At 37.1% G+C, this 24,927-nt stretch overlaps 2 protein-coding genes across 7 annotated transcripts in view; one reads left to right on the plus strand and one right to left on the minus strand.

Moving 5' to 3' along the window:
• zmynd11 (zinc finger, MYND-type containing 11) overlaps positions 1-13,234 on the plus strand; it is a 32,102-nt gene extending 18,868 nt beyond the window's left edge. For 2 of the 3 annotated variants that reach the window (XM_028020197.1, XM_028020199.1), the window contains 8 exons: positions 489-544; positions 665-742; positions 1,368-1,486; positions 2,032-2,386; positions 3,309-3,383; positions 4,257-4,535; positions 4,618-4,803; positions 5,606-8,058. In XM_028020197.1, coding sequence (XP_027875998.1) covers positions 489-544; positions 665-742; positions 1,368-1,486; positions 2,032-2,386; positions 3,309-3,383; positions 4,257-4,535; positions 4,618-4,803; positions 5,606-5,728 — 1,271 coding nt within the window. In that variant the 3' untranslated portion in view covers positions 5,729-8,058. Of the gene's footprint in view, positions 1-488; positions 545-664; positions 743-1,367; positions 1,487-2,031; positions 2,387-3,308; positions 3,384-4,256; positions 4,536-4,617; positions 4,804-5,605; positions 8,059-13,063 lie in introns of those variants that run through there. The other variant, XR_003595869.1, reaches the window with a different exon arrangement.
• Positions 10,111-24,927, minus strand: part of LOC114146246 (disco-interacting protein 2 homolog C) — a 164,918-nt gene continuing 150,101 nt past the window's right edge. For 2 of the 4 annotated variants that reach the window (XM_028020154.1, XM_028020153.1), the window contains exons 29-38: positions 24,507-24,616; positions 23,082-23,212; positions 21,691-21,859; positions 21,442-21,612; positions 18,494-18,555; positions 14,889-14,946; positions 14,722-14,796; positions 13,806-13,980; positions 12,937-13,060; positions 10,111-12,083 (exon numbers count right to left, since the gene is read on the minus strand). In XM_028020154.1, the coding sequence (XP_027875955.1) occupies positions 11,831-12,083; positions 12,937-13,060; positions 13,806-13,980; positions 14,722-14,796; positions 14,889-14,946; positions 18,494-18,555; positions 21,442-21,612; positions 21,691-21,859; positions 23,082-23,212; positions 24,507-24,616 (1,328 nt within the window). In that variant the 3' untranslated portion in view covers positions 10,111-11,830. Of the gene's footprint in view, positions 12,084-12,936; positions 13,061-13,805; positions 13,981-14,721; positions 14,797-14,888; positions 14,947-18,493; positions 18,556-19,396; positions 19,472-21,441; positions 21,613-21,690; positions 21,860-23,081; positions 23,213-24,506; positions 24,617-24,927 lie in introns of all 4 variants that reach the window. The other 2 variants (XM_028020155.1, XM_028020152.1) reach the window with 2 other exon arrangements.

A 24,927-nucleotide genomic window follows, 5' to 3' on the forward strand; every position in this document is an offset into this window, starting at 1 on the left:
TATTTTTAATCCTTTTTATCTGCTGTTAATAAAATGGTCATGAAATATTTTGTTTCTCTTTGAAACTTCTTGAGGTATAATACTTGATCTCTAAATTAATGTCTCTAAAAAACTTTAACTGCCTATTTTTATAGTTTATAGGCCAAATAAACCTCAACATGCATTAATATGCTCAGAGAAGCCATCTTGGCGCTACCACAGAAGCTAATACATGTAGTCTTCAGTTCAACCAATCGGCTCCAAGGAAAGTAAATGCTGCTCCTGGATTGGTTGCTTTGCAAAAGCCAGCCAATAGCAGGTCAAGTAGCATTAATGCTGGTATTAAAATTTCCCAGGATGAATTTTCTTTCAAGTATTTTAGATGAACTCTCAAACAAATCAGCGAATAATTTGGATTATTTTATAATCTTCACTGTAAAACTGCCGGTTGGAAAACAACAGATGAATTTTGAACACTTTAGCGGTTTGTCTCATTGTGTTTGTCGCAGTTCACAGCGACCAGGCGGAGATCGCGCGGCTGCTCTTTAGCGACACATGCCACGAGGTACGCTGGAGTTTCTCCTTCACGCTCAGAGCAGCGACACTTCAACGATCAGTGTCGATTTTAAAAATATATATATTTACATTAAACTTTTTTCTTTCTTGCCTCTTGTGTCTCTTGCAGTTGAATGAGTTGGTGTTGTGTAAGAACTGTTTCTACCTGTCGAACGCCCGGCCTGAAAACTGGTTCTGTTATCCCTGTGTGAGTAGAGCCGAACCAAAGCTAATTGACTAACTATCACACAAATAACTGTACCAGGGCTGAACCAATGATTAATCAGATTATTTGTGGTGAATCGACTATTGAAATAACCAACCAATTTAGTAACATTTTGATAATTGGAGTTTACAGACTCAAAAATGACCATTTCCTGAAAAAGCAACATATTCAGAGCAGTAATTAAGCCAAAACATTTTGAATTTAAGATAAAAACACTTTTATCTGTCGATATGTTTTACCCAAAACTCAAGTGGAATTTTTTTTATATTTACTTAGTTGGAATGTTAATGCAATTTAGGCATTTTTTAAAAACAAAATTTAATTTATTTATTTTTATTTTCCATCTTTTAATGTAATTCAACTGTTGAATATAAAAGACTTGAGTGAATTAATTTAAAAATTACACAATGTGTCTTTTTTTTATTTTTGTCTGATTAATCGGTTACTAAAATAATCGTTAGTTTGCAGCCTTACATAATACAAACTTAAAGTTCATGTTGTGCTGAATTTTTGTTATTCATACTTGAAAATGCTCGACTGCTTCAGATGCAGAGAAGCAGTTCTGAGGTTCTGAAGTTTTGAGGTTCTGTTTCTGTTTCCTCTGCAGACTCCGAGCCACGACCTGGTCTGGGCCAAGATGAAGGGCTTCGGCTACTGGCCCGCCAAAGTCCTGCAGAGGGAAGACAACCAGGTGGATGTGCGCTTCTTTGGCCACCAGCACCAGAGGTGAGAGCAGCTGAAACACAGGGATTCACCCATCCAGCACCGATCCAGTGTTTCTGATACCGATATCTGAGGTCTAGTATCGGCCGATATCTACCCGATTCAGAAAAACAGCTGAACTGACTTAAAGTTTTTCATTTAAAAAACACACATTAATTATGTTATCTTTGTTTTTTGCCTGGGAGCTGCTGGTAACTTTAATTTCCTGAGGGAGTCTTCCCAAGGGATCAATAAAGTACAAGTCTAAGTCTATAGCCCCACAAACACAAATACTGCTCTAAAAGCATTCCTATTTGTTTCACACTTCTTTTTAGAATTTGAATCCTAAATATAATTTAGGATGAAATATAAAGCATGACGTCACTCAGAGCACAAAGCATAGAAATAGACTGAATAGATCTTGGAACATTGTCACTGATACCTGATTTAAACTCTTTAAAATATCGAGATCGATACAGATCTTAATATCGGATCGGTTGATTCTCCAGCAGTGTTTCCTCGTGTGGTTCCATTGATCCTTATGTGTTTGGTTCGGGTCCGGTCCGCAGAGCGTGGATCCCGTCGGAGAACATCCAGGACATCAAGGTGAGCGTCCAGCAGCTGCAGGTGAAGCGCAGCAACGGCTGGAAGAAGGCGTGCGAGGAGCTAGAGGTGTACCAGCGCTTCCTGAGGGAGGGCCGCTTCTGGAAGACAAAGATGGAGGACAGCCCTGCGCCGCACCAGCAGAACCAGAACCAGCGGAAGCAGCAGCAGGACGAGGAGGAAGACGAAGATGAGGTAGAGGAGGTAGAGGAGGAAGAAGAGGGCGAAGAGGAGGCGGCCAGCAGGAGGACGCAGAGACCGGAGCGGACGGACGAAGCCGAGTCCAGCATCTCGTCCACCAGCAACGAGCAGATCCGCCACGTGAGTCGGGTCACAGAAATAAATAGAACAATTACGATCAATATTTACCACTCATAACCCTAACCCTAACCCTTACAAAAACAGTATTATTTCTGTTTTTAATTGATTCTGGAGTCATAAATCCATTACCGTAATGTATCTAAATAAACACAAAATAAAGGGATTTTACACAATGACAAATTTTACTGGTCGATAAATTGTCAATAATTATGTCTAATGTTTTTCACAGTTAATTGTTGACAACCAAAACAGTATTAATTATGTTTTTATCTGATTTTGGAGTCATAAGTTAATTACTGTAATGAACTAAACAAATAAGAAATGCAGCTTAATTTGATTCTGAATTGAACTGAATCTTGATTGGAAAGCAAAACAAATCCTGTTATCTGTAACAGGTCCAACAGCGCCACCTAGCGGTAAAACAACAGTACCTTTGGCAGAAAAACATCTATTATTTCTACTTTCTGTGGTTGCAGACATATTGGATGACATCCTATATTGTTGAGCTCAGCTCTGGACTATTTAACTGAGAATCATCAAAACTGAAAAGGCCAGCAGAGTTGTAAACAATAAAACTGTTAGTTTAACTTCTAATCTTATTGTTTGAGTTCAGTTTAGTTTATTTAGATTCCCAACAAGTCTCACTTAAAGAGATATAATCAAATTGACAAATTTAAGCCTAGCTATAATAAAATGCAGCCAAATTAATAGAATTTCAATGTGAAAAGAAGAAAATACTGTTTTTGTTTTTATTAAAAATTGAACTGAGTTGTTGCTAGGCGTGAAACTATCCGTTGTGATAAAGAACTGAGTAAAAAACTGGGAAGAGCCCCAGACTCAGATCCGACTGGATGGACCATAATGCTCCTTCTGTAGAATAATCTTGTTGATTTATGTTGTTTTTTTTTGTTGTAATTTTCAGTTGAAAAGCAGCCAGGAGCCCAAAGCGAAGAAAAGCCGCAGGACTCTAATTGTTGAACCCAAAGAGGAAGCCAGCGTAAGTCAGCAGATTGTTTGTTACAAACCGACTTTCTGGATAATCTGAAAAGTTTTCAGAAGACTGAAAAAATAAAATCTGTGGTGGGGATTAAATATCCAACATGGACAGAGAATTTATTTAATTTTTATTAAGATACGACTCCATCAAGTCATTAAAATACATGTTAATGTTATTATTACATCACAATCTTTAGGTGGAACAAGCATGTCAATAAATTAATTAATAGCATAATAATGTAAAAAGAGCTGGATGATCACAAAATGTTTATTTTTTTTAAAGGGCAAATTTGGTTAGACTTCATAATCTATTATATTTGATAGATAAACAGACAGATCCAAACAAAAACAACATTACATAACACATAAAGTCACTTAAAAATTAATAACAAACTATTATTATTTCAGTTGTCTTTGGTTTTTATTTGCATTTTATTTATTCCTTTAGGTTTTTTTGTTAATTATTTTAATTTTTTTGGATATTTAAAATGTCTTCCAGTTCCGATGTTAATTGTTCATTAGAAATTAAAGTTTCCTGATATTTAAAATGAACAACTTTAAGCCATTTTCAATATATTAGTTTGATAATTGTCTCAAAATGACAATATTACAGTTTCGGGGACAAATTAATGTCCAGCAGATTGTTTAGCACCTTAATCACAATTTAAAGGGAGATTATTACGGATTTTCAAAGAATGTTTTTAGACTTTATAACTTATAAAGTTCAAAATCAGGACTTTAAAATAGAAGAACAAGCAGAAAACAGGAAAAAAAAAAGACAGAAAAATGTGAAAGGTAGAAAAATAATGGAGTAAAACGCTGCTGACCTGACCCTGAGTTCTGCTCTATAACCGGACCGGGTCGCTCTTTCCAGGAGCCGGAGCCGGAGATGGAGGCGGTGAGCTCCAGCCAGGAGATCCCGGTGTTGTCGGCGCCGCCGCCGCCAGAGAAGCTGTCGGTGTCGACGCAGACCAAGAAGGCGAGCGGCGGCTCGCCGCGCATGCTGCACCGCGGCACGCAGACCAACAGCGAGGGGCCCTGCCACAACATGTGCCACGAGAAATACAGCAAGGTGTTCGGCGAGGTCAAGGAGATGATGAAGGCCGACAACAAGAGGGAGACGGAGCGCGTCGTCAGGGAGGCGCTGGAGAAGGTCCGCTCGGTTCTGGAGCTCTCCCAGAAATAACCGATCGTTTCTTTCCTCTAAAAAACAGATTTTTGTGCTTCTCCTGCAGCTTCGGGCCGAGATGGAGGAGGAGAAACGTCAGGCGGTGAGCAAGGCCGTGGCTGGAGTCCAGGCGGAGATGGAGAGGAAGTGCAAACAGGTGAAGGAGAAGTGTAAAGAGGAGCTGGTGGAGGAGGTGAAGAAGCTGGTGGCCCAACACAAGCAGCTCATCTCCCAGACCAAGAAGAAGCAGTGGGTGAGTCAGTCTGACGGACGCTTGGTTCCGACAGAATCCTCCTCTGGTGTCCGCGCCGCCTTAAAACATCGTGAGGTTTTCAATATTGTCTTGGTAGGAATATTTAATCCTGTATATGTAGGTTTTTTTCTGTCAGGCAAAAATTTGAGTCGAATCTTCATTGCGTTCTGTGACTTGAGGCTACCGCTAACTGCTAATGTAGCCTTGCTAGCTACTGAGCTAGCTTTTATAAGTGCAAATTTATCATTGGCTGGCTGGACGAAGTTTGTCTTCATTGCTGTTTTATTAAGGAAAACCTTTTTGAAGTTTTGGATCTACACTTCTCTTTCCAACAAAAAAATCAAACTCCTTTATTTGATTAGAGCTGCAACTTATAAAATCTTTTTTTTTTATTTGTTGTAACTGTCACTATGTTATGATAGTTTATGAAAGAGATAATCTGAAAAATCAAGCTGCTCTGCCTTCTCAACCAATCAGAGCTTGGAGGTGGGTCTTAGCGCTGCCAATCACCCTCAGTGTGGTGCTGCTCATCCTCCCCGCTTGCTCTCTGCTAAGCTGCAGCTAGCATAAGTGCAATTGCTAGTTAGCATGGCCACCGTTCTCTGCCATTAGCACATTTAGCAGCGATTACATGATGTTGATTGGCAGCGCTAAGCCCCTCCTCCTGGCTCTGATTGGTTGTTTTTGGTACGTTTTTATAAAACTTACATGCTGCTCCTTTAACTAAAATGCTTCTTTGTTGTTTGTTGTCGAGCTGGTTAAATAAACCACAGCCAACGGTGTTTTGTGCTCTGTTTTTTAGTGCTATAACTGTGAAGAGGAGGCCATGTACCACTGCTGCTGGAACACCTCCTACTGCTCCATCAAGTGTCAGCAGGAGCACTGGCACGCAGACCACAAACGAACCTGCCGCAGGAAGAGATGAACAAGCCCCGCCCCTCCTCGCACCTCATTGGCTCCCACCCTCAGTCAGTGAACAACACACACACAAACACACACACAGCGTTTCTCCCTGGGAACTGGTTGGACCGGATGTTTCTGCTGCGTGGCGAATGACTTGCTCTCGTTTTATTTAATGTAGCCATCGTTTTCTCTTCTTTTCTCCTGAATTGTGAAGTTTTCTCCACTGCAGAGATTTTTATGTTTTGTTGTTTTTTTTGTATGTTTTCTTTAATGAAATACTGATGTTGCGTCTATTTAAGTGAGCATTAATAGAAAACATTTTATGACCTGGATTTATAAAGAAAATGTTTTTTTTTTCCTTACTGAATGAACTCTGCAACCTGAACTGTCAGTGGTTCGGCTTACAGACTTTAAAGTCATGTTAGGTCTTTTTCTTTGGTTTTGTTTTCTATAAATCTATGGTGGTGGATGCACCTTTTTTATCATGTCTACCTAAAATTTTATTGTCCTCAATCATTCATTGGGAACAGGGTTAAAATGTCAACTTTTAAAGCCAGTTGACAAGTAAATCTTCCACTTACTGTAGATTAATATGATCATAAATGGTATAAATAATGCACCAGTTTGGCTTCTCTGCTGACTAGACTCTTTCTATGAGTCTGAAGATAAAGAAAAGGTTTAAAAATTGCTCTAAATTTGGAGAATTTTATAAAAGTCGACTAATTTGTTTGTGAGTTTAACAATCTAAAATTGCCCGATTAATCCCCCTCTGCCCGGTTTGTTGAACCTACCTGAGAAGATCGGACACGTTGCCTGGACGATCAAATGTATATTTTTGCGAACGTCATCTGTGTCATTTTTCTCGTGGTGTGCGCTAGTTAAAGACTTTCTTGCTGCGTTCTGCTGTTGTTGGTGCCTGTTTTCCTTTCTGCCAGTGAGGCCAACATGCATGTCGATAGCTTCACCCTCTTTTTTTTTTTTTTTTTTGTGAAAACAAGAAGAAAAACGAGGAGAGACGGACAGTTACGAAACTTTATGCAAACATGAGCGTTCAACATTTATCCCCTGCCTGAATTGGATGTGCTGGTGTTTTAATACGGAAAAGAGGCAATGAAATTGCCAAATTCTGATCCTTTTTTCTTATTTTAACTGATGATCAAGAGAAAAAATCTACTTATTTAATTTTTCCTGTTGCCTTTTTCCTCACAGATTATTTAGGTTTTCATCAAATTTTATTTTATTTTTATATTTTTGGAAAAGACAATGAAACATTTTGCATCGTGGACAGAAAGTTCTTCAGTTTCAGAACCTGTTTGTTTTTCTGACTATGTTCTCATTGAATGTTAATTAAATGCGCAGAAACAATATTGTTGATGTTGTTTTCGGCATGGAAAAATAATGCAAGAGCCACAGCTAGTTAAAATTCAAATAAAATGTTGGATTTTATGTTCTCAGAATATTTGGCCTGAGTTCTCCTCAGGCTTTCAGAAAGTCCGACGACCCGCAGACTCGTCTTTCATCATTGCACTACGTGTAAATACGTCAGTAAATCCCACTTTAAATCCACATTTCATTTCAGAGATCTTCCATGACTGTTAGTTCTAGTTTTGTACAATGTACAACGTTTGTCATATCAGCCATAGTGACGTTTATCTTGTTGCACCTTCATCAAGTCAAAATATTTCAGCTTTTTTTTATTTTTTATTTTAAGTTGAATAAACGAGCCTGTCCTTCCAGACTCACATCGTTTGCTGATGACACCATTTTGTTACACATTATACAACCTAATTTCTCCTCTGGTTTTTTTATATTCGTCCATGCAGCTGTAACTTTTTTTTATTTTTTATTTCTTTTCATATGTGTTTGTAACCTTTTTGATGTCATTTCATTTTTTTTTTATTATTATTATTGCATGAAATCAAGTATGTGACTCCACTTCAGATCTGTTTTTATTCCGTTTTTTTTCCTCCCCGGATGTAAAGAGAAAATGTTTTTGCACTCATCTGAGAAATGCAGTACGTGGATTTTTATTTCCCAGGAAGGTTTTGAGCTAGAAGAAGTGAGTCGTTTAATCCAGACTTTACCTGCTCTTATTCCAGGGTATTTCTGTAAATATTACTGTGTGATTGCATTAATTCTCCTTGTACTCAAAGTACAAACACCAGGAATAAAGTCAGTGTGACGTCTCCTTTGTTTTCGCTTCTCATAGAACATGCTCTTCTGTTCTGTTCACATGTAAACTATCATTAATCAAGGCAACGTTTTTTTATGCTCCCAACACTTTAGCTAGCAATATGTATATAAATATATTCTATGTGCTAACATGGGGGAAATAAATGTATCAACAAGTCAGTGTGATTCAGTTCTCCTTATTCTGTTGATTAATGGATTCATGATGAAAACGTGAAACCAGCTTCACCAGAAACAGTTTACCTGCAACAGTGGATGATGCTGATTTAAATATACAACGGCGTATGGAAGTGGGGGGGAAAAAACGTTAATTTCTGCCAAAAAACCTTTAAAAAAACTTAGAAAAAACAAGGAAAGGTTTGAGCCACAAAAGTGGAAAATTTACTAGAAAAAAGTCCAAATTTGAGTTTAATCTGAGATTTTCTACCAATAAAAGAAAATTTGAGTTTTAAAGGTTGAAAATGTTAAATTTTGAAACTCACAAAATTTCCAAATGTGAAATTTAGATTTTTGAAATTCAGAAATCTCCATGTTTTTTCTAGAAAATGAGTATTTGCAGCAAATGTTACTCTTCCAAAAAAAAATTGAGATTAATCTCAGAAATTCACTTGAAAAAATAAAATTAGAATTTCAAAAGTTTAAAATGTTTAACACCTTTTCTAAATGTTTACATTTTCAACTTGATTGAAAATTTCCTAAATTCTAAAATTTGTGAAACTCCAAAATATTTTTTTCCTAGAAAATTTGTTAAATCTCAAAAGAAATTCTAACAAACTTTTGACTTTTCAAACTCAACAAGTTCCTTGTTTTTTCTAGAAAATTTCTATTAACCTCAAAATCTGAGTTTTTCTAGCAAATGTTCTACTTTTCAAAGAAATTTCACAAAAAGTGACAGCAAATGTTTTGCTAGAAAAACATGTTTTTTTTCTAGAAGAATTGTGAGATTAATCTCAATTTGATATTTTGGCAGAAATTTACTCTTATTTATTTTTTTATCTGCAATGATACGCTGTCGTAGAACTGAGACGAATCTCTGCTTGGAGACAAAATGGCTCCCAGAGAAAATGAGAAACTGACACAAGTGAGCAGGAAACTGTTTCTGGACAGAGAAATGGAGGAACATCAGCAGGACGGGAAACGGTTCCAGGTGAGACTAATTAACTCACTGTTTTATAAAGAAACTGCTTCATTTACTGTAAGGTTTTCTGTTGCTTTGGTCTGTTCTGATGAAGGAACTCGTCTGAATGATCAAGTTCTCCATTTAATTATGGAGGACTGATCCTGCCAAAACCGGCAATAAATATAAACTTTAATTTATCAAATGATTAATGGCTTATTGCGACAGACTGAGGCTTGATGTTGACCAATAGGAGAGAAGCTGACTGAATTCCTGCCCGTATTCTCCTTCCGTATGTGTCAGTTTATGTACAAAGAGTCAAAATAAAAGAGAAAGTAAATTGGTGTGTTAAAAAGTGTCACCAAACCAATAAAATGATACTAATAAATGATGGGAAAATTTTGAAAAATAAGTAAATAAAATGTGACAGAAAATGAAAAAAAGTATTATATACAGAATAAAAATAAAATTGAAAATTAATAAAGTTGAACAAGATAACTATTCATTTATTTTACACCATAATGAATTAGTTGAAATGTATTCACTTTATTAAGCCATTTACTACTGGATTTATTGCTAATTTTGGCCATATTAGTCCTCCATATTTACTGCTTCTCGCCTCTATTCAGCTCTGAAACTTTTCCACATTTTGTGGCATCACATAACTGCTAATATCAAAATAAAATAACTTCCTGTTCTGTTCATTTCTGACGGTTAACAGATTTTATATACTTTGTTTTGTTTCTTACTTTGTAATTTATACCTTAAATTTGAAAATCTTTACTATTTAAAACCAACAAAGATTTTAAATGTGAATTTATATTTCTAAAGGGCTAAATTGTACATTTGATAAATTTTTAAAATAGCAGCAGACTTTAGCGTATTGTTCTGCAACAAATTAAGTTTCAAACTATCAGAAGATTTAATATAAATCATCAAATGCTCATCTAATAATTGGGATGGATGGAGCTAAATTAGTGACAAAAATCTGTTTTGCCTAGATTCCTTGCAAAGTGATCTATTTTAGTGTTGCAACTAATTATTTGAGTAAGCTATGACTTCTTGTCTGGTTTAAATAAACAAGAACAGCATTTAAATTTGTGTCAAAATTGTTGAAATGTTTATTTAAATGAAAGACATGACATCAACACAACGTTTGAAACTTTAGAAAAAAAAACTTGACGTACATTTCCTGAAATGAATAAAGAGAAAAGGTGAAGAAAGTGCTTTGTATTTTTTTTAAAGAAACATTCTCTGTAGCTCCTTAATGAGTTAAAGGGTCTCTGATAAAACGCTTTGATTTCTACTTATGACATCACTGTTTGAGTCTTGAACCGCCGCATGGAAAAATATGACGGCTCCTCTGTTCCATATTTACAGCTAGAGATCCAGAAACGAGGCCGACTCCGCTGCTGCTGGTCCGTCTGAACTGGGACCAGTTTCATCCCAGTCAAGGTGAGTAAAAACATCTCAACTTAAAGTTTATTAAACAAGTTTGCTCACAATCTTAGGATTATCAGCAGTCTTAATGGAGAAAGTTTTACTCTGAAATGAATTAATCTGCAGCTATTCATGTCTTAGCTATTTTTCAAAATTGGAGAGATTAGAGCACAGATTATCTTACTGAGGCAGATTTGGCCAGGAAGTACTAAATTAGCCAATTTATTAATTAAATTATTGGTTTGTAAAGTATTTTTGTTTTAATTTACCAAAATAAAGTGAATCTGAATCTGCAGTGGAAATTATCTACTAGAAAAGTTTTGGACCAAAATAAATAAAATATTTCCGGAGAACAAAAAAAACAATAAGTAAACCTAAATTATTGATTTTCTATAAAATCGTGCTGCTGAATGCAAGATTAATTCATTAGAAGGTTATTTAAGAAAAAGACTGCATGTAATACTGCTGGTCACCACGAGAGGGCAGCAACGGCATTGATCAGAAACGTTAGTTTGTGTTTAGGGGAAACTTTTTGCCTCAAATCTGATTTTCCCCTCATCTTATCACTTTAGATTTAAAGATGTAGTTCTGTTTCATTTCCAAAAACTTGATTTTGAACCCAAAATTGCAATTAATAACATTTAGAGGATTTAACAAGCTCTTAAAGTCAGTAAGTAAAAAATTTGGACCTTCCTTTTGGAAACTGGATACATTTCAGACTGAACTGCAGCATCGCAAATCAACCTGCTTTCCTCTGAGATATTAACCTTCATCTGCAATATAATCTATCATCATATATTTGTGTTTTTTTTATTATAATATGCTTAAGTCTGCGTCACTCGAGATAATACAATTTATTTTTATATTAGCAAATATTCAAGAGCAAAAACTTGAATCATAGACTTCTAAAAGAGAAAATAAATTAAATCGGTTTCTTTTTGTACATACTTACAAGATACGAGCTGTTTGCGGATAGTAACCGGAGTTAAAGGCTGCGCCTGTGTGGATTTGAGCACCTGGTGAAACGGACCGGCTGGTCGGTTAAAAAAAATTAAAATCCTAGGTGAAATGAACGTACCTCCTGGTAAACCCTTTACCCCCCGCCCTCATATCAAAACATACCCCACACTTTAATGGCTGTAAAAACACAAAATATTTCAGTTTTTTTTGTGTGTGTAAATATCATTTTCAAAAAAATAAGCCAGGACCTTTCTGACATTTAAAAATAACAGAGCGCCAGATGTTGCTGCAGAAGCCAGAAACCAGCTTCCCTTTTCCCAGGAAACTAAAAGTGCCTGCAAGACGAAGCGCAGGGCTAACTTCAGTTTGTTCCCCTCAGTTTTCAAGTCTGTTCCTCCCTCCCTCCACCAGGGGGCGCTACATGTTGTAGGCCACGTAGATGGGGTCGAGCTGGTCGGCCAGGAAGCCGTCGCGAAGGTGCATGCGCTGCTTTTCGCCGCGGGAGTTGATGGGAATGACGCCGATGTCGACGACCACGACAACGCCGACGATCAGGTAGTGCTCCTCCAGAACCACGTTGGTGACCAGTGGAACCAGGTCCAGAGCCTCGTGCTCCGAGCCGTCCAGCTCCACCACCACCACCAGCAGGTTGGTCCACGTGAACACCGCGCTGCAAGAACAAAAATATAGACATTAATCTCAGAAATTTCTAGAAAAACTTTGAAAATTGCACAAAAAAACTTGTAAATATTGAAAATCTTAGACATTTTTTAGAAAAACTTGAACATTTCTGAGTTACAAGAATAAAATATTTGCCAGAAGAACTAAAAAAAATTTAAATTAATCCCAGATTTTTCTAGAAAAAATCCCAAACTCAAAAAATTGCACAAATAAAGCTCAGAAATATTGAGATTAATCTTAGAAAAAATATCAAAAGCTAAGTTACAAAACTTACAAAACTAAAACATTTGCGAGAAAAACATTCGGAATTTTTTAGGTTAATATGAGAATTTTTCTTGAATAAACTTGAAAACTTTGTAAAACTTTTGAAATCTGGAAAATGTTTTCTAGAAAAGATGTGAAATTAATCTCAAAATTTCTGCTTTTCCTTACAACTTTTCAAACTCGGAAATTCTTTCTACAAAATTTCCACGTTTGTCAGGTCGGGACTCGAACCTGTGACGTTCGCGTCGAGGACTAACGCCTCCATGTCTGGGTTGTGCTGACCCCCTGCACCACCAAAGCATCCAAAATTTCAGATTTCTTTTCACACAAATTTTCAACTCTTGTATCTCAGCAATTTCCACATTTTTGGTGGAAATGTACTCCGGTTTTTTTCTATGGATAACGGATCCAGTTTTCCTGAACGGTGAGTCATTTCTCCATGCAGAGTAGGCTAGAACTTCCAGAAAACTGCTGAAACACTGAGCTCCGTCAAATCAAAGCTTCAGCCCTCCTGTTTAGAGCTGAAGTTGATTATTAGTGAGTGCAACATTGATCACAATATTTGGTAAACTGATCACCACTCTGTGATGCTCTTGTGCGTCCGGATGACGGAGGTCTCGATGTCGATGGGGTGGTAGCGCATCCCCCTCAGCTCCATGGCTTCCTCCAGAGCGCCGACCACATACAGAGCGTCATGCCGCTCTGCACACACACAAACACACAAACACACTGGTAGGACGCCATGATTTCTGCCACGCGTGTTCAGTTCAATTCTAAGGCATTTTTTTAAAAATTATTAGTTTTTCCCCACATTTTAACACCATAAATACTTTTGGAGTTAAGAAATAGAATTAAAATAGGAAAAAAAAGATTTTTTTAAAATAATAAAACAGTTTACTTCGACTTCAGGATGTACAGTAAATCAATAACAATAAATATGTATAAATAGACACATGGTCAAAATCAATAGCTAATACGTCTGATAGAATATTCAATAATTTCACTGAACTCTGACCCAGAACCGAACGGCATTCTGGGAGCTGTAGGCTGAGGAAAGCCGTTCAGCCTGTCACAGCTAGCTAAGCAAAGTTGGTGGAATCAACTAATTCTCTCTTTGGTTGCCTAGCAACTCACTCATTCCTCGGTTACCTAGCAACGACCTCTAATGTAACTGGAGCAGCAGCAGTTTAAAGTTTCTCCACCGTCCCTCATAAGTGCTTGAAAATAAAAAACAGAAACGTGGAGTGAAAATTGTGGATAACACAAGAAATTCAGGCCACCATTTTGGAAGAATTTCAGATATTTAAAAAAGAAAAACAAATCAATAATTATCGACATCGACTGATATTAATCCCTGATGTCATGATACGTTTTTCAGCCGTGTTGTCCTGACTGCAGCTGTTTGCTTTTCCAGCGAGGAGACGCCTCTGAAGGTTAGTAGCCTTACCTCCGCTGGCGTCGGTGAGCTCGGTCCGCCGCAGGAAGCCCAGGTATCCGGTCCGGGCCCAAACCGTCTGAGTGTCGCCGAAGCTGAGCCTGGAGCTGAAATGGTCCGACTGCAGAACTTCGTCTCCGTAGACGGTGAAGTAACCACTGGCGTTGTGGCCGCTGTGCACCCAAATCTACAAACAAACACAACGATGGTTGGAGGCGGGCTCAGGGAGACCAACAGCCAATCAAAAGCCTCCATTTGCTAGATTTGAAACTACGGATTTAATTCAGATAATAAGACAAATTCCTCGTTTCTCCTTTAGCCATTTCTAAAGTTACACAAATAATTTCAGATTTAAGAGGGAAAAAATGGTTGTTCTTTTTAATCAGTAATATTTCCACCCTGTTATTTATTTATTTATGAATGTCACAACTTCAAGTTAAATATCGGGTTAATATGAAAATTTACTTGGCAAAAACCCAGAAGTGGACTATCAAAATAAAAGCCGTGAACCTGTATAAACTTTTATTTTGGTAGTCTACTTCCCATTAAATATATAATGATAGTTTGGAGCTAAATATGTTAAGATATCAATATTTCAGATTTAGTACAATCTTGGCTTAATTACTGCTCAGTTTATGTTCTTTAACAAAACAAATGGCCTTTTCTGAGTCTGTATAATCCAAATAATGATTAATTTACTACTTAAATAAATGGCTGTTATTTCATTAATCAGTTAATTATGATTAATCGTTTTAGAACAGTGATCCAAAGTTCACCAAAAGGTCCTGTGATTGTCTTTAAACAGGCTGTTTATGCATAAAAACTCCTCATTACGGCTGAATTAAAACTATTATTTTGTTGTTTTCCCCTCAGTGAAAAACAAAGTCATAATTTTAAGTTTTAAATTTAAAAATAAACGAACTCTGACCTCTCCCAGGTGCGACTCCCCCATCGGCCCTTTGGTCTCCGGGTTGGCGATGATGATCCGAACTCCAGGCAGGATCTGCTCATTTAAATAAATCAATAAACAGATCATCGGTTTGTTTCTAATAATAATAAATGAGTTTTTATTTAATAAGTTCATAAAGAGCGTACCTTCCCAGACTCCATCAGTGGTAAACTGTGTGGCGAACCCCGCTCCACTAACCTGACCCTGGACAGCAAAATGAATAACAAAAATCATTCATTATTCCATATATTTCTGACTGGGACACATCTTATAAGCCTTAAAAATATCAAAATGTGACAATTGGAGAATAAAAAATGCCTCAGCAAACAGGACTATATGCTAAAAGTGACAAAACGTTCAACTATTTTTATGGTTTTAAAATCTTTTTTGAGTCATTTGACTGAAAAAGACGACGGTTGCGTGTCGCTGAATGGAGACGGTTCTGGGAACAGATTATTTCAATCAGTTTCCGGAAACCTCAGTTTCTAAAATTAAATCCAAAATGCAGGGAGAAAGTAACAGTTCTGACCCCTGAGAGGAAATAAAAACCGACAGAAGTGGTTCCTCAGATTAAAAACAAACAAGCGGCGCGTCTCGGAAGAACCGGGCCCGTTTAAATCAACAGTGATTACATGTAATCACACCCTGACGGACGACCAGCAGAGCTTCGCTCACTGCTGTGGCTGGAAGTCAGCAGGTTTTCAGTCTGCTGGACGATGAAGAACATTTACTGTTTCTTATTCGTAACTTCAGCAAATTTCTCTGACATGCTGGATTATCGACCTCTGGACCAAATCCAGACAGATTACATCTTATTAACCTCTTACTGCAAAAAAACTAAATCTTACCAAGTATTTTTGGTTCAGTTTCTGGTGCAAATATCTTAGTGCACTAAAAATAACTTAGAAGTAACTTTTCAGCAAGATACAGGAGCTTGTTTTAAGATAGTAATTTCTTAATATTGATTTAAAAAATCCACTTAGGAAGTAAAATATCTTAAAAGAAATGAAAATCTACTTTTCCTTTAATATTAAGGAGTTACTTACTTAAAACAAGCTCATATCTTGCTGAACAGTTATTTGTAAGTTAGTTTTGACTTATTTAATGCGTATTAAGATATTTGCAGTACAACTTAGGCAGAAATACTTTGTAAGATTTTGTGTTTTTGCAGAGTTTCTCCAGCTGCTTTAAACTGAATACAAACCAAATCCATTTATTTCCATTTTTCATTCTTAATGAGCCAATTCCCATCTTTTCACCTACAAAGAAATTCTGGTTTGTTCCACTTCCTGATGTGGAACTAAATCAGATTTGCATCAGATAGTTCTCAAAGTTTGGTCTTGTTGTATTTCATCCAACTTTTACATCATTGATGTGAGACGTGCATCATAATTTTGCACCAGAAGAAGCCAGACGCTGTAAATCTGGATTTAAATAATGGGTAAATTTGCAATTATGAAATTATGAAAGAAGGCTGAGTCAGTGAACTCATCTCATCACAGTCGCACCAGTTTTAGTCCCGACTACGAATCTAAACAGACTTTAAACAGGCTTTGTTCTTACCAGTTTTCTTCGTCTGGTTCTGATCTGGTGACGATCTCATCACTCTGAATAATTTTATAATCGATCAATTTCATAAGCCGTTCACACAGAAGTTGCATTCAATTAGTGATATTAACAAACATGCAGAAGAAATTGGATTTTAGCAGAAAACAGAAGGAATTGAGCCTCAAGACTTCAAGACTGTGTGGCCATAGCTAAAGGGAACGGACGTTTCTGGACATTTGGTTTGTTTTTTCATTTCTGAGACACTTTCCAGTCTGTCTGGTGGCTCTTGTTGAACTTTTTAAACATCCTGAATTATTCCTTAATGCAGCTCAAATTTGTTAATGATCCAAAAATAATGTTGAGCAGCAATTCCCTGCAAAGCCAGGATAGCTGTTCACTTTTCCTTATGACACAACCACTGCTTGCACAACAAGATGTCTCCTTGTAGCCATCAGGCTGCTGTTTATCTAGATCGATTGGATGATTACAGCTCATCTTCACCTGAAGTCACTGGTTTATAAAAACTTTAAACTGATTTTTTATGCAAAATAGAAATTTTAACAATTAAAATGTTTAAAAGCGAGTCCTACAATGCAAGGAGATATTGCTACGTTTCCCTGCAGGGTGTCTCTGTTGGTTTCTCTTAAAAATCTGAATGCTTTCTTCCTCTGAAATCATAAAGCTCAGACTGAAACTCTCTCCCTGAACTAATCCAAGTTTTATGTTAGTCTGTGGCTCAACTTAAAACCAGCCAGCAAACATTTCATCATCTCAAAGAAACTTTCAGCTCCCAGTTTTTACTGTCTCACCAGAGCCGAGGAGAACATTTCTCGTTTTTCCATTTGTTTTCAGCGTTGCCGTCTCTTATTCCCAAACACTCGGCTGAATCGCAGTAATAAACTTTACAACTGAAGACGTCCTGCAGAACGGCTGCAGGATCCCTGCGGACCGCAGGCCGACTCTTTATGGGAGCAGAATGTAAGAAACGGCGGCGTGAGCAGAGAGACAAGCAGCTGAGAGCGTAAATCAAACACGGCTCATTCTGAGATAAAGGCAGATTTATCCAGAAATAAACACATGAATATAAACAATTCGTAATTCCTAGCAAATATGTTAAATTACATATTCCTAAACATTCAGCAGCCACTTTATTCGGTATATCGGCTCCAAAAAAGTTAAAAAGAGTCAAAACAACTGGATCCATTAAGTAATCTATACATGACATTTAACTTTGATCAAAGTGTGAGTAATGTTCTTCATTCATATGGTGGAACTTTATCGCAACATTTGGTGATACTGTTATGACACCGATAAAGATTGTTATTTTAAAACTATTTATTCCTTATTTTTTAAGGTTTTGCAGGGCGGTGACTGCCCGGCGCAGCATCATGGCGCCACAAACGGAAATATTGTTCTTGAAAATCCATCTGAAATTGGCTTCTTCAGGACGCCACTGACTCAAAACATTTTATTTCATTAAAATGCAAAAAGTAGCTGCAATTAATCATATTTTGTGAATTTAATGATATTTACTGAGGCTCTTGTGGAACAAAAGTGGAGAAAATAGTTTTAATTGAATATCAATAAATGAAATTTATCATAAGGATAAAACGTAATTTAACCGTGACAAGGATTTTTTTAACAATAAAACTACATTTATGGTCAAATGATGAGTTTGATTAAATTTTTATTTGAGACACTAAAAAGGGGTAAAATTTTTAATTTAGCTTTAATGTATATATAAAAAAAGGGCTTAAAAGTCTATAAAATATTTACGTGAATTTATTAAAGCTCAATATATTTAATATTGTAGACAAGTAGTCTATTGAGTCAGAATATTTGTTTATTTACAACCGATTTAAAAATGCTTTTAAACTTGAGAAATTTTAGACTATATTGAACAGGTGATCTATTTTTGTTTTCTTATTTATCTAAATTCCTGATAAATGTAATAACTTAAAAATAAAATGGTTAAATTAAATTTGAGTTGTTTTCATTGTGTAAGATTGGAATGTGATATTGAATTGTATCGATCACAAATTGAGAAATGTCTAAACAAATCAATATAAATTAATAATTGTGATAAAACAGGTGATTTACACCCATATTTAGAACAAGAAACTAGAAATAATCAAATATTGAACCAAAGGATGAAGACTTTGTCTAAATGTTGGTCAAAAAAATCAGGTAAAGAAATTCTTACCTGTCGTGTCGTAACGCTCTCATATCTACGAACACAGTGGTGGGGTCGGGTCCTGATGTTCCCTGAAAAACAAAAAACAGTCAAATTAACCTGTAGCAACAGAAAAATCTCACAAAATACTATCATACAACCACACACCAAAAACTACTACTGCTACTTCCTCCCTGTGGACGCATTCATGTGAGGTTTCTGTCCACCGGATCAGTGGAAGGTGGAAGGTGACAGAGCAAAACAAGCAAAAAATAAAATACATACGGCACTGTAAAACGTGATTCCACTGAACCGACATGCAAACAAAAGGCCTCAATTAAAGAGGGAAGAAATAGAGGAAAGTAAAGGGTGATAACTGTGACTTAAAAGCAAAGCAACCAACTTCATTTGTTTTTCAAATTTGGATTAATTAAAGTTTGGAGAGAAAATGGAGATAGAGGAAAGAATAAAGACCAACAACTTTGATTTCTTTCTGTTGAGAATCCATCACCTGACAGAAAACCACGATGCTAATCCTTCATTTCCACTTTGTCAAGCTACATTAGCACCATGTTAGCTTCAAGATTTTACCACAAAATGAGAATTTATTTACATTTTTGGATTTTGCCAGTAAATTACACACACAATAGAGGCACAGCAGGGTGTTTTGTTCTTAAAACTGGTACCAAGTCACACCAGAAAAATCTAAATCTTCATCTTTACTTGGAAGCTAACATTGCTAGCTAGCTAAGCTCTAAGGTTTTATTGGTAAATAAATGCTGCTTCCAGACTAAACAAGAAGAAACTTCAACATGGTTGTTTTCATCATTCGTTCAAATGTTTGTGCAGAAAGTGTAAAAAATAAGAAATTTCCTTCAGATCCATGTTAATTTTTGACCTAAAGTCGGCTGGAATAGGATTGTGCTGACAAACCCGGTGCTGTTCGTCAGGCAGGGGAGGTTGATGGAGGTTCCCTACCTGGTCGGCCAGCTTTCCCAGCCTGTGAGGCTGCAGCAGCAGAGAGGCAGGGCCAGGAGGAAACGAAAGAGGAAGCAAAGGAAGTAAAGAAGGAGGGAGGACGGAGACAGAACAAAGAATGAGAGATGAAGGTGGGGTTATGCTTCAAAAGAAGAGGGAGGAGGGAAGTCAAAATGCAAACTCAAAAGCAACAAAACAAGCAGTTAGATTTTAAAAAGGTGGTTCAGTAGGATGTTAGTCTTTCAAAGTGGAAAAGCTGCATTTTTAATCCGTTTCTCATTTATTCACTTAAATTGTGCTAAACAGCAACAGCTGGAGGTAACAGCTAAATCTATGGTTTCCAGTTTACCTGAAAAGTTCCTATAAAAAAGTGTAAACTTTTTCTCTTGATGTTTTTACATATTAATAGGCTGTAAGTCACAGCTGAATGTGTCAGGAATGATCAGCTTGAAATGGACGAATGGATGGAGCTGAACAGAGAAACATGGAAGAGAAGCTGAATGTGATACAAGATCGATCTGGAAGAGTCTGGAAAAGTGGAATTTATCTGATCTGAATTTAGGATCTTTAAGGTTTGAATAAGTAAAATTCCTTCATTCTTTCTTTCCTCGTGTCCCTCCTTCGTTCCTTACTTTATTTCTTAGCCTGACCATCGTCTTCCTGTGCAATTCTGCTCAATTAAAATCTCGCTTTCTCCCATTCACTTGGATTCCTCTGCGTGTTGAATCCGTCACTCTATTGTAAAATCATCACATATACACTGCAAAAACACAAAATCTTACCAGGTATTTTTGGTCTATTTTCTAGTGCAAATGTCTTTGTACACTCAAAGTAAGACAAAACTAACTTACACGTAACTTTTTAGCAAGAAATATAAGCTTGTTTTAAGTCAATAATTCCTTAATATTGATGAAAGGGTGATGTTTTTATTGGTGGATTATTTCACTTATTCCCATATTTAAAAAAAAAAACAACTTCAATGTACGTTTGTAATATATTTTTATTTTCTTGTTAAGCACTTCTGGATTGATGCAAACTGCATTTTGTTGCTTTGTACCTGTGACATGTGCAATGACAACAAAGTTTGCTTGTTGCTCCAACGCCTGGATAAAATGCCAACTCCTCTTCTGATGGCTGAAATATGAAAATATCTCAAGAGTTTACATTTGTCACTCTGATGATTTCTAATGATTTATGCATGAATAAACTTATTCGCTTTATTTGTAATTGCATTTATAATTTAAAGGGGACCTATTATGGAAAATTCACACTTTGCATGTTTTTTGTATTTTCATTTCGGTTTCTAGTCCTTCAAAAATCAGCTAAAAAAACCACTCAGCTGTTTTTTGGTAATTAGTTCATGTTTTTTAGTGTCTGGAAAAGGAGTCGTTTCAAAAACCTCTGGAATGTAAAGTCATAAATAACCAGGCGCTGTGCTGTTACCTAGCAACCACAGCCAAGTCCAGTCTGTTACTTAGCAACCTGACCTGAGTTCCAGCACGTTTGGTCAGCTGGTTTTACCGCTCTATGCGCTGTCCAATGGCTGCTGGAAGAGACAAGTGTTTGTTGTTGACCTACCATCCAGAATCCACTTGCTGTATTCTTGTTGGTTGTGCAGGAGGCTCTATTAATGCTTTTCAAAGATGTACAGTTGTATAATTGCTCATCTGTTTGCAGCCATTTTCACGCAGAGTGTAAACGTTGAGTTGATTTAAAGTGACATGATGCCCTAAAACAGCTCATTCTGAAAGGAACAGACTAAAATCTGATTATCTGTGAAAGATTTTGTGTGAAAAAAATGTAATGAGCATGTTTTGTATAGGCCACAAACCTATACTAACTTGTTCAAGGAAGCATCATAGGTCACCTTTAATGGAAACACTGCTAATATAAATCATTTTTGATATTAGTTGAATATTGAAGCCGTTTTGAATGTTTCTCCAGTCTGAGCTCCAAACTCAGCCTCCATTTTGACTGAAAGTGAAGAATCTGCGACTGACCTGCAGGCAGATGGCCAGGTTGACCCTGCAGCCGAACGAGGTGCTGACGGCGCGCGGGTGGAGTCCCAGGTCTTTGAAGAGTTTGGAGAAGGACTGGGTCAAGGCGATCCTGGGCCTCTCCTCCGCTACCACCACGCAGGTTCTGACCCGGGACAGGTCGACTCCTCTGGACTGGAGGACAGGAAGCAGGACGGACGTCAGGACGAGACTCAGAGGCTCATGGGGCTGAAATCCTGAGGCTGAAGTTACCTTGAGGGAGTCGGTCTGCAGGCCCAGGCCTTTGGTGCACAGCTCCATGACGCTGTAGGAGCAGAACGTGTCCCGGACTTTGTACTGACTGACGGCCGACAACCAGAGAGCCGGATTCACCTCCAGCTCGGACGGAGGGATGAGGATGGACTGGTGACCTGAGTACACGCTGAGGAGGTCGAGGAAATATCAGTAATGGAAATAAAGCTGCAAGAACTAAGATGGAGAGATAATTTAATAAAAACATTTCATTTAGGAGCAACAGTCACTGTTTAAGGCCTGGTTTTAAGGACTATAACGCTCTTTAACCCACAATACAAAAACTATTTGAAAGAAAGCTGTTTCTGTAGGACTGCACTGAAAAAACACAAAATCTTACCAAGTATTTTTTTGGTCTAGTTTCTACTGCAAATATCTTAGTTCACTTGAAATAAGACAAAACTCACATATTATTTTTCAGCAAGATATAGGAGCTTGTTTTGAATCAATTATTTCTTAATATTCATGAAAATATTAAGTACTAGTTCCACTGGCAGATTATTTCACTTGTAACAAGATATTTTCTGCCAATACAACTGGAACATTTTCATCCATTTTAAGGAATTATTGACTTAAACAACCTACATGTTGCTGTGAGTATCAGCTTCTGTGGTAGCACTAGGATGGTTTCCGTTTTGAGTATTCATGTGTATTAAAGTATATTAAGGTATATTTCATTTGAACTATTATTATAGGCAGTTCTAAGTGTTTTTAGAAGAGGGTTTATATATTCCCGGATTTCGTCTATTGTTAGCTGAAGGGTTCAAACTCGCGGCTAGATGCAAAACTCCCTGCTAACACATGATTGATGCGATCTCCAAAACACATAAACACAAAAAAAATAAATAAATTCAACAGCAAAATGCTGCAACCATAAGAAACAAAAGTAAAAGTGAAAACGTTGCCAGTAGCAAAAACAGCAGATAGGATAAAACGCTGCAAACTCCCCTCACTAAACAGAAGTCCTCCTGACCACCAGGGGGAGTTTGGAGTTACAATATTTAACACACCTTTTTTTTTTCATCCAACTTTTAAAAATTATCACATCCAGTGTTTACTGAGAGTCTGGTCCTGTGAAATCTGGTGGTTGACTCCCCCCGGTGGTCTGGAGGACCTCTATTTTGTGGAGTGAATTTCCAGTATTTTATACATTTATTTTTGTCTTTCTTTTACCTTTTTATTTTTTATGTTGCTTTTATTAAATGTGGGTAATTTTAGATCAAGATATTTGTAGGGGCTTGACTTTTTGCTCAGTTTTATTTTAAATAAATTAGAAAAAGATGTTTAGAATTTAGTCAGATCTGTTTCAACGTTTTCTGGCGTTCACCCTTTTTCGTTCATAAGTGTCTGACCTGCAAAGGCACCAGAGGACGAAGCCCAGGCCGCAGTACGGGTCGAGGCAGATGGCGACCTCTCTGGACGGGTAGAGCTCACACTGCAGCTTGATGGAGCGGCAGAAGGCACTGGTGGCGGTGTGGGACATCTGAGACGCATCGAATCGCAGAAAAGACAAAGTTTAAACGTCAGTCAGTTAATAAATGTCCTGAATATTTATGTCTCTTTGTCTACAAGACGAGTTGTAGACTCAAAAGTCGACAACTTGCTGCTGATTCATGTGCAGCAAAGTAAAAGTCTTTGGATAAACTTGGTTTTAACTTTTGTTAAAACTTGGCTATAAAACCATTAATACTTTGTGTTGTACATTACATTTTATGTTGGTAACAATTTTTACTCTGATTACAAATTAAAACTGTCCATCTGCATCCACGGCCCAAATCTGTATGATTTTTGAATTGCAGTTGAAGGTCATTAAAACAATCGGTCCCCACATTTTGGACTTTGTGACTTTAAGGACACCTTCAGTATTGAAGACAGAGTATGCAGAGTATTGATTAGCATAACCAAAGTGTGGCTGCAGCAGCATCCTCGTGTTTCTTCCTCTGTGGTTTCTGTTGCCAGCTTTAACATCGCAGTGCTAATTGGTCCGCTCGTTAAGCGCCGTGATTAATCACAATCAACAGGCGATTTAGCGGCACAAGAGGAAACACACCGGTGTTAGTTCCTGCTGCCCTGGATTCCTTCAATAATGATGCTTTGTGTTTCTTTTCTGTTGTGATGATGAGCGCGCCTTCAGAACTAATTAGATAAAATAAAATAAAAATTGTTGGAAGATTTAAGGTGAAATTTGGATGTTATTAGGATTCACTCAGGGTAAACATGTCTCACTCTTAAGCATTTTTAATAAAATATTAAGTATTCTTTGTAAAATAAAATATTCAAATTGTATTTTCATGTTATTTTTTTATTGTAGTTTTTGTTAGTTTTCATAAAATTACTCTATTCTCCTAATATTACAACTTTATTCTTGTACTGCTATGATTTCATTCTTATAAAAAATAAAACAGCTAAGAATGGCCTTTATATTTAACCTTTATATTTTGTTGTAGAGTTGACCTGAATTCAAAGCCCAAATAAATAGAAGCTGTAAAACACGCTAGCCAAACAAGATGGCCGCCATCACTGAACTACGGAAAGCCAAGGAGTTCTTTAGTGAAAAAAAACACTCACTTTCCAAAAATTACATCTTTAAAACCAAAATGTCAATTGATAAAAATGTATTTATCTCCAGCCGTAGTTTGAAGTTTTAAAACTCAGGCTTGAATAAATAGCTGAACCCTCTGGTTGCAGTGCGTGTGTGTGTGTGTGTGTGTGTGTGTGTGTGTGTGTGTGTGTGTGTGTGTGTGTGTGTGTGTGTGTGTGTGTGTGTGCATGCTCACTTTGACTCCAGCTAGCATGCCGGTAGTGGAGACGCTGAAGTCCAGGTAGGCCAGCGTGTCGGGGTTGGACGGTTTGTACAGCAGGGGAGGCTTCTTCTTTGGCAAATCATCTGGAAGGAAAAACTCAATCGTAAAACAGATCTGTAAGGTTTTTGTTTTTTAACTTTGGAGACAGAATGGAGCAACATCAAAGAGAACCAAACTGGTTTTGTTTTGGGAGAGTATTGATAAAAAAAGGTTTTGTTTCTGTATATTTTTGCTTTTAGCAGTGACTTTCTTTCAGTTTGGCAGTTTTTTCAGCCAAGTTTCTGATCAATTTCAGACTAACCTTTGACCCAGGAAGCATTAGCCTCAGACTTTAGCTACATTCACAGTCTTGATGCTCAATTCTGATTTTTATTTGCTGAAATCTGGTTCTCTA

Source organism: Xiphophorus couchianus, chromosome 6, assembly GCF_001444195.1.
Source record: "Xiphophorus couchianus chromosome 6, X_couchianus-1.0, whole genome shotgun sequence".
In the NCBI taxonomy this organism is placed as follows: Eukaryota; Metazoa; Chordata; class Actinopteri; order Cyprinodontiformes; family Poeciliidae; genus Xiphophorus; species Xiphophorus couchianus.